We start from the raw sequence: 12,026 nt of genomic DNA on the forward strand, positions 1-12,026 counted from the left end.
GTCAAATAACAGCTCAGGTTTTCCTGTTGATAGCAAAAAGTAAACTAAATGCAATCATTTATCTTTGAACTGTTCAACTGTGCCCTTCTTCATGTTCTTGTTAATAATGCCAGGTCTCTGAGGAGTGCTCTCATGCAATTTTATCACATAAGCTTTTTGTTTGACCTTACTTGCTGTTCCCTTGAAACATAGTGGGAGGAGAAGCCAAAATGCCAGCCTGTCTTAATTAAAATTTTAGTCTCAGAAGATGTTACAGTATGTGATTTTATTAGGTATGTAATGAAAGTATTTAATCATACCTCTTAATTGTCTGGGCTTTTTTACTTGGTAGTGAGGTCACTGAGTTTTAAAACAACTCTTCTAAGGTTTGGACAAATAAATGAATGTGAGGATATGCATTTTGAAGTGATTCATAAAACTGCTTTCATTCTACCCAAGATTCTGCTTGTTTGTCGTAAAGGTAGTTGTTTTGATGATGAGGGTGTAAATACGGTGGAAAGGTCTTCCTAAAAACAATCCCCACCACAGCCATATCCGTGTATTTTTTAAATCATGCTATTCCTTGTGTCCAGCACTTGGAATCTGGAACAGACAGCAAAAAAAAAAAAAAAAAAAAAAAAAAAGTTAATTTCATCATTTCTTATTGGCATAATCTAAACATAACAAGGGGCTTTCTACCATGAAGAGGAAGCAATTTATTTTATGCTGTTACTGGAGAAAAGCCTGTGCACAAAGCACTGTTAAGCTCTTGTACAAAAGTAACTTACTCCAGTTTATATAGGACAAGCATGTCTAGAAATAGATCTGTGAGGCCCTGATCCTGCAAGTCTTTTGAATGGTGAGGGCTTGCTTAGCTATTGGGGTTGTGTTATCCTCTTGTTTTTCCCTTTCGTTAGCAGTAGAGTCCCCTGTTTTCTCTAGAGCAGCATGTGAAACCATTCCTCGAATGCTCTGTGCTTCAGCCTCTTCCAGTCTCTGAGATGGTGAAACAGGTAAAAACTGGATTTTACACAGCTGTTTGAGGAGGACTAAAACCAATGGGGCATTTCAGCTAGATCTTGTGCAAACAACTGGGCCTAACTAGACGTAGTGGGGATCTCAGAGTGGTTACCAACAAAACATTTTGTTTTGTATCTTGCTTTTTCAGCACCAGTTTTTACCAAATTTAACAAATTAGTTGCTTTCAAGTAATGCAAAATTTCAGCCTGTTTCAAAATTTGATTATTCCTTCTTCTGAAGCCGGGAGAGTTTTAATACCATCTTTTGTGCTATTGATTTTGTGGCATAAAGAGTTCTGTAAGCCAGAGAAAAAGGGGCGGGGGGAAGTGGACAAGATTTCTTCTAATCAATATATTTCTTCATTTCCTTGTAATAATAAATCTTACCAGCTTGTATCTCTCTAATGCAAAATCTTGCTGAGTTCCCCAGTGCAGGTGGATACAGTTATTTCTCTGTGGGTCTGTTACCAGATTCAGGAGACATAAATGTGCCCTTAGCAAGCTAAGGGTAATTTAAGGAAGCAGGGAACTAAGATTCTGGCAGTAAATGGGTATTGAAAATCCAAATTTAAAATCCTGCTGTCTTATAACCGCAGCTTTGTGGAGAACTGTTCAAGTCTCTGTCGTTGTAATCAGTTTAGGAATATTTACAGTGTCTTGTGTTTTCAGTGACTGTAACTGGAGTGCTGTTAGCTAAAAAAAAGTTTTGATCTCACACATCGTGGAAGAATTGCTGTCATTAGTTTAAGTTTTGAAAACAAAATAGCATACCCCATGCTTTTTCCTGCTGGCTATACTGCTGGGGTGGGATTTGCTTTTAGACTGAGTGGTACCTTTAATGAACGAGGTCTAACTTTAAGTCACTTACTTGAAAAGGCTTCTGATGGTACTGAGATTCGGTGCCTGTGGACTACAGAGGGTGGTATGGAGGCAGGAGTCTGCATGCTGCTCTATTTATTGGGTCATGTGCTATTTTCTGCGTTGTGAGTCATATTGCACCTCTCAGTTGTCTAGTGCTTGTTCAGACCCCTATACTGGTTGCATAGATGTTCTTGGGTTTTTTTTCTTTGAGCGTGTGGATGCAAACTTGATAAAACAATTGCATGTTGGTATGTTTTGAGGGGAAGTGGACAGATTTCTAGCATTAAACTATTATGTATTTGTCCCTCCAGCTCACATGATACCTAGTTTACATCCATAAATTATCCATGGTATCTTCAAGTTGAACATAAAGACAAATATCTTAGTAGATCAAGACATTTTTAAGTGCATTGCCGAGAGAAAGCAGACACAGTAGGAGTTGATTGATCAACTGCGGTAGGTTTGGTTTACAGCATGTCTTGGGTTTTAGATCTAAGTGTAAACTACAAATTTTTTTACAAAGTGTTTTGGATTCCAGCTGCACAAAATGCAGCTTAAGCCTTCAGACTCATACTGAAAATGACACGCTAGCAGGGAGACATTAATGAGCGTGTCTGCTGTGGGAGTCTTCCAAACTGCAGACATTTAGGAGTGAGGCTGAAGTCAAAATCAGCTTAATTTTATAGCTGTGTTTTATATGAGACTTTGAGTCTATCATTTGTGGTGAATCTGGCCAACTAAAGATGATGTTCCTGTAGGAGGTGGAACATCTGGTTGCAATTCCAGTCAGAAATACTGCAGTATCTCATACAAGATGGAAGAGCTTCAGCAGCAGGGACTGGCAGACCCCTGCCGTACAGAGGAGCTTGTTCTGACTGGTAGAGATTGCTTCCCTCAAATGCCTGTTCTCAGTTTCGTTGGGAAGGGATTTCAGTATGGGCCTCCCACAGCTTGGCTGACTGTCCAAAAAACAAGTCAGTGGAGAGCAGAGCCCATCTCCCCAACTTTACTTTCTTTACTGTTTTATGGATAGCATTTAAGCGTTGTTTGAGAATCAGAAAGTTTTTTTTTTGTCAAGACAAAGTGTTTGATCTTTCCAAATTGCTTGCTTCATTTTTTTTCTTCCTTCCAGTTTTGCCAGTACTTTCGGATGGACCAACTCAGAGCTTTTGGCAAATAAGTGAGTTGCCAAAAACTTCACCAAATTTATTGATGATATGTGCATCGCTAAACTGTAGCTTTACAATGACATTTTGTCTTCTCTAATTAGTAACTTACACCATGAATTATGAGTTTCAGAATCACAGAACGGTTGAGGTTGGAAGGGACATCTAGAGCTCATCTAGTCCAACCCCCCTGCTCCAGCAGGGACACCTAGAGCATGTGGCACAGGGTGGCATCCAGGCGGGTTTGGAAGATCTCCAGAGAAGGAGACTCCACAACCTCTCTGGGCAGCCTGTTTTAGTGCTCTGTCACACTCACAGGAAAGAAGTTCTTCCTCACATGGAGATGGAACTTCCTGTGTTTCAACTTACACCCGTTACCCCTTGTCCTGTCACCGGCCACCACAGAGAAGAGCCTGGCCCCATCCTCCCTACAATCACCCTTCAGGTACTTGAACATGTTGATCAAATCTCCTCTCAGCCTTATCTTCTCCAGGCTAAACAGGCCCAGCTTGCTTAGTCTTTCCTCATACGATAGGTACTCCAGTCCCTTAATCATCTTTGTGGCTCTACGCTGGACCCTCTCTAGAAGCTCCACATCCCTCTTGTACTGGGGAGCCCAGAACTGCCCCCAATACTCCAGGTGCAGCCTCACCAGAGCTGAGCAGAGGGGCAGGATCCCCTCCCTCGACCTGCTGGCAACGCTCCTCCTGATGCAGCCAGGATCCCATTGGCCTTCTTGGTCACGACGGCACATTGCTGCCTCATGGGTAACTTGTTGTCAACCAGGACTCCCAAATCCCTCTCCGTGGAGCTGAGTTTCTGGGATAACAGAGCAAAGAGCATATCCAGTCACTTTCATACCTTACCCATACTTCATTTTAGAAAGTAAAGGAAAAAACAATCTTGACCAAATTGTGGGAAATGATACTGATCAGATTCTTCAACCTGCCAAATCTACTGAACAGTCCTTGAGTAGAACAAGGTGAACTCGAATAGGCCAGAAATAGCCCACAGATAACCACCGTGCATGAGTGAGTTCTCTGCTTGTGGAGTAAAGCCTGTCCCAATGCCAGTGTGTGATCCAGGGAAGGCGAGACAGAGCAGAGGAGCCTGGGATGCACACACAAAGGTTAATCCTTTTAATTGGAGAATAGAAAAAATATTAAGAGCTAACTGGTTATAACATTTTCATAAACATTTCAAGTCCGAAAAGGATGATTTTGATCATCTAATTTAATGCTCTGAATACTACTGGACATATAGTATATTCCAATCATATCTTTATTCACAGAATGTCTTAATAAATTAGTGAATATCTTTAGCAAGTTAGCCATTTTTGTTTTAAAGATTTCAAGTGATAGCAAATATGCTTCCTCTCTAGACAAATTGCCCCGTTAATTACAGGCCTTGTTAAAGCTTCATGCCTTTTTTCTAATCTCAACATTTCTAAGTTTATCTCCCAACCATGTAATTTTATTGCACCTTTTTACACTCTGTTCAAGAGCTGTCTTCCAGCAAATATCTCTTTTCCTTTTGAATAAATAAAGCAGAGTTAGCTCGTTAGGTCTCTCAAAAAGAGATACACTTTCTGGTGTCATTTTGTAGCTCTCTCTTCTACACCCTTCCAGTTTTACCGGAGTCTTTTGTAAACATGAATGAATTCTCCTCTGCTAGGAGTGACCATTTTCACTCACTCCTATTCACCCTTTTCTGACATTGCTGGTGGTGCTTGCAGTGGGGTGCTGAGCCATTCCCCACCAGGGATGAGCCAGCACCACAGGGAGGAGCGTAGGTCCTTCAGGACCAGCTGGATCCCTTGCTGCGGATGGGGATGCCGCGCTGGCCAGGCCTGTGCAGCGTTGCACCAGCCCATCTTGCCCCAGTGAGGTTTCCCCTTCAGATCCCTCCTGGGCTTGCCTTGTCTCGGCTGTTGCGGCACATTACTGAAATACCTGCGCTTTGGTCCTCTCCCAGGTTTGCTGCTGCACTGAAGATTTGTCACAGCGCTAAACTGAGTGCTGCCAGAAGGGCACAGCGGAGCCTTCAAATCATTTCACACCAGAACTGCTCTGAATTTGTGCAGTTACATTGAATAGGGTTACATGAAAAAGGCCCTTAAAGGTCAACTGGTGAGAGTACAGCAAGATTTCCAGTCTAGGGGACACCTGCCAAGCAAAATTTTCTTTATCCAAAGTTCTGATTATTCTTTAGCCAGAGTGCTGATGCAGATATTACAAAGCTGTCTTGCTACCGTATATCTCAAATTTAAGATCAGAAATGAAATGGCCCCTCCAAACTCGGATGTGCAGTTCATGAAGGGTGTATGCTGAGGCCAGCAGAGCACCAAACAGGCTTTAGTTAGAGCTGTGGGTGACGTTCCTGGCAGAAGTGGGAGACCATTGCATTTTATCTTTTAAGCTCCATAGCCTCATTAAGAAATTTAAACATTTATGGGTCTTTCATGTAGTCTTTCTCCCTCAGGGATGTTTAAGTTAGCTGACTGTCAGCATGGCAATACAGGCTATAAAGGTTCAGAGAATTACCTTGATAATACAACGGCCTCTTCCATTTAGCCTGCAATGCAAGGCTCATTTTTCCTCTGAGGCATTCATTGAAATTCTGTGCACGATATGTTCCTCTGGTTGTTTAACAATGTCTCTTATGTTTGCCCTGATTTAAAAAAATCCTCCTTTGTAGCAGAGATAACATAGAGCAGGATGATATAATTGCAGTAAAGAGGCCCTGGAGCTTGCAGTAATAGGACGGTTCATCTGATGTGTACTGCCATTAGAACATAACCCACGTATGTATGTTCTCAGGGGGCAGTAAAGAGGCTTTTAAGGATTACACTTTATGTAGTATGAAAGCTAATGAGCAAAAGGGCAAGTACAAAGAAAATTATTTCTGCAGAAAGCATGGTGCAACTTCCTGTTTCCACGGATTTCCTGATACCTGGGTGGCTCCAAAATACCCGTCGCTGTCCAGTGATGCATGGCTTTTCATGCATTGCACAGTTCCCAGGCCTCCTCAGAACACTGTTATTTTCATTTCATCGAAAAAATAAATAGCATGCTAACAGCATGGCAAAGCTGAATTCAGGATTGAAACTGCTGTGTGTGTACAAAGTAAATAGCTTTGGAGGAGTAGCAATCTCTTGATAGCCTGTCTTCTTTTAAATAAATAAATAAATAAAACTATATAGTTAAGGTATATAGTAAAGATAACTAGAATGATACAGTGCCATGAGCTTTGCTGAAAGATTGATATATTAAGGCTCTCAGTTACATAGAATTTCAGTTCTCTCTCCATTCTTTTTCTGTCCAGTGTGCAAAACATACTGTATGAGGACATCAACACACAGTAAATAAAGATCTCTTTCAAATGTTATGTGGAACATAAAGTTAGAGTTGCACACTTTGGCTTGCTAAAATAGAAAATTCAGACCAGTTTCTGATATTAACAACCTCTTGTACAAATGGATGGCCTCATAGTGTGCCATTCTTTCCCCCTGCTTTTGTGCTAAAGCAGCAGCCCACTAGAATAACAGAGATAAGCTTTATTTCTTTTTCCACAGCATTTTCCTCTTGCTTACAGATCCTATTGTGGATAAAGGAATTCATATTTTTAATACTCCGTAGCCCCTCTGCTCAATTGAAGTATATTTGTGTACCTTGGGGGTACGCAAATCAGGGTGGGGGGGAGGATTTTGCCTCTTTCTGCATATATTTAACATGCTAAGGGGTCCAACTTTCCCATCAGGTAAGGAGAAGTGGCTTCCTTTGAGTTAGAGCCCTTCTAAAGGGAAGCTTGGTTTTGAACTTGAACGTCAGTGCTCTGCTTGTATTCTGTGGTAGGAGGGACATCCGTTACAGTCCAAAGGATGCTACTCATAAGAAAGACCAGGAATGGGAGACAGAGACTGCCAGCATCTCTGCAAGGAGATCACAGGAGTCTTTTTAAGCATCCCAATTTCCACAGTCAAGTCAAAGGAGCTAGTGGTCAAGACACCACAGTACCATCCTCTAGGCCAGAAAAATGACTTAGTTTCCCTTAAAGGAAGAGAAGATTCAGGAGGCCATGAGATGATGTTTATCTATTATATATCTTTGTTCTCATCTAATAATATTAGATGTTTGTTAGCATGTCTGAAGTGCTTTTCTGCTCGTACTGAAGCTCTTCTGTGAGATCCTTCAGGGCATTGTAAAGAGCTCACAGAGAAAGCAGAAAAAGAGGTTTGCTTTCATCTCCTAGTGGGTAGCAGGACTGTGCATGTTGGGATAGGAGTGAAGAGATTCATGTACGTCATGGACAGGAGAAATTGTGTAAGTCCTTGAAGAGCAATAAGATCATTAAAACAATAGCACATAGTTCAGTGGACCTGAGCTCTTAACTCTTCCACTTTTCTACAATCCTTCAGCCAAAATGTAGAGGGGTTGTACTGTGTACTAAGCAGTATATATTTGGTAATATAGAGGAACATTTCATTAATTAGTTTTGACAGATCAGGGGCTACATGTTATCATAAAGCCCAGTGAGATGGTGCCTCTATGTTCAGCATAAGCACAGGTCCCCAGACATTTTTAATTTCAGCTTGTATTGCATGTCTGTAGCAGGCAACAAATTCATCATATTGGTGAATATGCAGCACACAGCTGAGGTGAAGAAACACCTGTGTGTTCAAACATACAGCAGAATATGAGCAATAGTCTGGTTAAAACAATGGTCATGCAGTTAAATTTATGAGAGATGAGAGAAGGGCTTCCCTCCTCTTGACCCCCGTGGAATGAACTGTCTGTTGTTGCTTCCAGTTTTATTTGACTCCGCTCTGCTTAGACTTTCAGTCTTGCAAATGCCAGAATAGGTCCTTTCTCCCTCTTCTTTCCCCCTCCCCTATAATTGGTATACAGAGAGGACTGCAAATTTTATTATTGCTGTTATTACCTCCTGTAAACTCAGTTACAGCACTTTTGATGTTGGTAATTTTTGTGACTAAAAATATGCTGACAGTGTGTTTGTGCTTAGGAAAAGAACATATTTGAATGTATAATAATCTGGTGCATTTGGGAGATGTTTGATGCTACATCCTAGGCAAGTTAATAACTCATGGAATTATTTTTTTAATTTGGTTCAGTTGACAGGAGACAGTAATCTCATAGCTGTGGAAAAGGCGTCTTTAATACCAAAAAATTGATCTGAGCCTACATTTCTCTTACATCAGAAAAGAATTTAAGGGAAAGTTATCAGTTCACGGTAGACTGGCAAAAACAGAGACATTGCTTACAAACAGAGACATTGCTTACTTCATTTTTTTTACATAATGAAGAAATACCCAGGTGGTGATTCCAGTTTGTGGAGTATATTGAACCATATACTTGTATTTATGAATATGAATTGAGAAGACATGACACACAGTGTTGTTCCATCTGATAATTCTTCTTTGCCTGAAATATGCTTATTCTGAGAACATCATTACAGAGCTAATAGTGCAGTGCATAACTGAATGTTTAAAAAAAAAAGGAACGCTAGAGGCCAAGGAATGTCTTAAGGAGAAAATATTCATAGATTTATAATGACTGTGGCTGCCTGCATTTTTCAAGGACAGACAGGATCTTTCTGTTCTTTCTTTCCTATCCCACTTTTTCTGCAAAGTCCTTCACTTTTAATTATTAGCTTCACCCAGCCAGCCCCTTTCTGTCCAGCAAGGCTCTTTCTCAGGCTGGATTATATTGCTGTCAAACAGCATGCTGCTCACATTTTATTTCCCTTCCATGCTTCTGCTTCATTAGCAGCTTTGCACTCCAGATCATCCAAACTTCGCCCATTTCTCACTACAGGACTACAGGAGCAGTCCCAGCAGAAAACTTGCAGTGTTGTGGTGACTTTGAATGCAGACCTGATAGTTGGCTGAAACAGAAACATGAATTTTCCCTCTCTGCTTTATTGGCAGACCAGATACTCCCTAGGTTATGATTTTCCTCTTTTCTCAATCAGCAAACAAGTAGGACAGAACGTGACCCTTAACACGCTGTAATCATAACCTTACAAGGAAGAGCCAAAGTGTATACATGTGTTTTTCTTGAGTAAATAAAACATGCTGTGCATATACCTGGCTAGAGAGCTGCATCATAAGGTAAGAGAGAAATGCTCTCTAAAGTATAATTTTGAAGCCAAGCAAGTAAACTGACAGATTAGGTCGTAAAGGCTAGATATTGCTGTAATTGAAGCTGGTGGGAGTTTTGCCTCTGAGGCAATAGCCAGAAGTCACTAGCACACTCAATCTATTCAGGGCTGTATGTCATTTACCACAGTCAAGTGTCCCTCAAGGTTGACTCTAGCATGGAGCAGAACTGCCAACTCATGACATATTTGATTTTTTTTTTGATGTTTATTTCTAGAATGCTTCTCTAGAACTAGAATGGATTTTTAACTAATGCAGCTTGCTTGCTGTTAGTTTAGAACAGTTTTAATTTTGGCCCTCTAAATCGCAGCTTATTTCCAATGACTTTCTTCTTCCAGGTTACCAGCCTGTCTTGCCTAATCAGCAGCAGGGGTTCCAGGGTCTCATGGGAATGCAGCAGCCTCCCCAAAGCCAGAGCCTGATGAACAATCAACAGGGAAATCAGGTGCAAGGCATGATGGTGCAGTATCCAGCCATGTCGTCTTATCAGGTACGTGGAAGTGGTGCTTTTCTCAGAAAATGTCTAATTAAATTAAGTTCTCATATCACAGAATGGTCTTTGCTACTTCCTGATGACAATACACAGTAGGAGGCCTCCTCATAAGTACCCTTATAAGTCAAATGGGTTCGTCTGCTTCCTGTTTGCATATTCTTAGTGTTCCCAATTTTGAATCTGAATAGGGAATACATTACATGAACTATTTATTAATGCCCGCAGTGTGAGTAAAACTCTGCAAGGCATGAAGAAATTATACTTCCCCCTGTGAAGTAAAAAAAAAAAAAAATGAGAGGCAGGATATTATTCATTTCTTTGTTATTGCAGTATTTTTCTCTGTAATGAAGCTGAGAGCTTTGCCTGATTCAGTTATACATTTCTTGACCATGCAGACTCTTGCCAGTGTCTTAAGAGAGAAGGGCTGACCATGTGCACTAAAAACAAACTGTAGTCAGACAGATTTATGCTTATTGAATTTCGAGGAGAGGGAAGGAGATAACTTGATTTTTACCAAATCATAAGTCAGCTAGATTTCTTTATCTTACTGACTTTATACTAGGCTCCTGTGAGATATGACAAGAACCTGCGAGGTGGCCTATGCATATGTTTCTAGTGATCCCACTGGAAAGCTAAGAAACTAAATGACTTCTAATTCATTTTAATAGAATGCACCGATTGAGCAGCCTGTCATCATTTCCCCTGACTTCTCTAAAAACACTGTAGCAACCCTGATGGGAATGGGGGGAATTGCTTGTGGGTAAAATTAGTCCCTTGAGTTTTCAAAATTACTATGCTGAAAATGTGTTTTAAAGGTTAATGATCAGGCTAAAGACTTAGACCTTTTAAATGGCCTAGATGTACCAGGGATGAGTCTTCTGTCTGCACTGATCCTGGAAATTCACATTCTGCTAGATCATGACAGAGCTGCTTAATAGACCCAGGAGTGCAGTGATTTCTCCTTAACCCATCTGTTACTGAAAGTTTATGCTGTGGATGAGAAGAGTTCTGAGTAGCAGAAAGTGACACATCTTGGCAGAACATGTCTGTTGTGGCAGAGCATGTCTTAAGTGCAGGCAGTAGAAAAAATCAGTTTCTTTACTATTTTTTTTCATGTTTCTGTATCTTGTCCAGGTGCCAATGACCCAGGGTTCTCAAGGATTGCCACAACAATCATATCAACAACCAATCATGCTACCTAATCAATCAGGTCAAGGAACACTTACAGCCACTGGAATGCCTGTTTACTGTAATGTCATACCTCCTGCCCCACAGAACAACCTACGGTTGCTTGCCCCACACTGCCCCTCCAATAACGTTCCAGTTATTTCTGCCAGCTGCAGGACAAACTGTGCAAGCATTAACAATGCAGGGTGGCAGGTCAAGTATTGACACTGTGGCTTAGTGTGGATATACAGAGGATAGCGGTGCATTATCTGACAAATAACTCATGGCCTTCAAAGGAAGTGGAACACAACAGGATAAACAGTTGAGGACATAAGTACTGACTATGCTCAAGTGATTTGCTGCTGGAAAAACCTGTAAAAAATAAAGTTAATTTTGAAAAAATGTTTGCTGGTTAATGGTGCATATTTTTGTCATGTCTGCTAGGTATGCCTTTATAGCTTAGCTAGTGACATGAATTCATTGAGGTAAGATTTTTTCCTACCACTGAACACCACTGTGTAGATTGTAATATCCCTGATTCGGATTAGTTTTGTACTTTGTGTTGAGTTTGTGAAGCTAAAAGTATTTAAAAATATAATAAATTCACATTGTACCAAAGCTGTAATGGAAATTAAAAAACAGAAACAAAAAAAAAAGAATTACTGAATGGAAGGAATAATTTATATACACTATAGAGTTTTTTTATGGATATATACTGTATTGTAGTGTTTAATCACAATAAAGCTATTTGACCTCATGGAGAAAGGTCATGTTTCTACCACCTGCTTGGTCTCCTCTCTTGTTTTTCAGTGAATTTCCCATTGGTTATGCAATGTCTTGTTTCAGGTCAAGCTAAGGGGTAAGTTAAACCCTTATGGGTTTGTAGGAGTTTAGTGAAGACATACTGGAGCCTTGGCATGGCCAAGACAGCTAAGGCCACATTAAAGTAGATAGTCTGAAAGAGCTTAGTGATTTCAAACCAAGTTTCTGCTTTTCTGGTATCTCGGTCCACTAAGGTTCCCAATGCAATTGACCACAGCTAAAACCCTCTACTGACTAAAACCTGTTGAAGAGGTTGTGCTACAGCTGAATGTAACACACATATAGCTGTCTAGTGACAGCACAGCCTCTTGCTGCAACATCAGGATTGGTGCAGTAGCCAC

The 12,026-nt window shown here is 40.7% G+C and overlaps 1 protein-coding gene across 5 annotated transcripts in view; it reads left to right on the forward strand.

The window, feature by feature from the left end:
* Positions 1 to 11,644, forward strand: part of ARPP21 (cAMP regulated phosphoprotein 21) — a 99,892-nt gene extending 88,248 nt beyond the window's left edge. For all 5 annotated transcript variants that reach the window (XM_088521353.1, XM_088521354.1, XM_088521355.1 and 2 more), the window contains 2 exons: positions 9,542 to 9,693; positions 10,831 to 11,644. In XM_088521353.1, coding sequence (XP_088377479.1) covers positions 9,542 to 9,693; positions 10,831 to 11,088 — 410 coding nt within the window. In that variant the 3' untranslated portion in view covers positions 11,089 to 11,644. The remainder of the gene's footprint in view (positions 1 to 9,541; positions 9,694 to 10,830) is intronic.
* Positions 11,645 to 12,026: the final 382 nt, after the last annotated feature.

This window comes from Tinamus guttatus, unplaced genomic scaffold (assembly GCF_059628265.1).
Source record: "Tinamus guttatus ecotype Peru unplaced genomic scaffold, ASM5962826v1 Tinamus_guttatus_pri_ptg000119l, whole genome shotgun sequence".
Lineage (NCBI taxonomy): Eukaryota > Metazoa > Chordata > Aves > Tinamiformes > Tinamidae > Tinamus > Tinamus guttatus.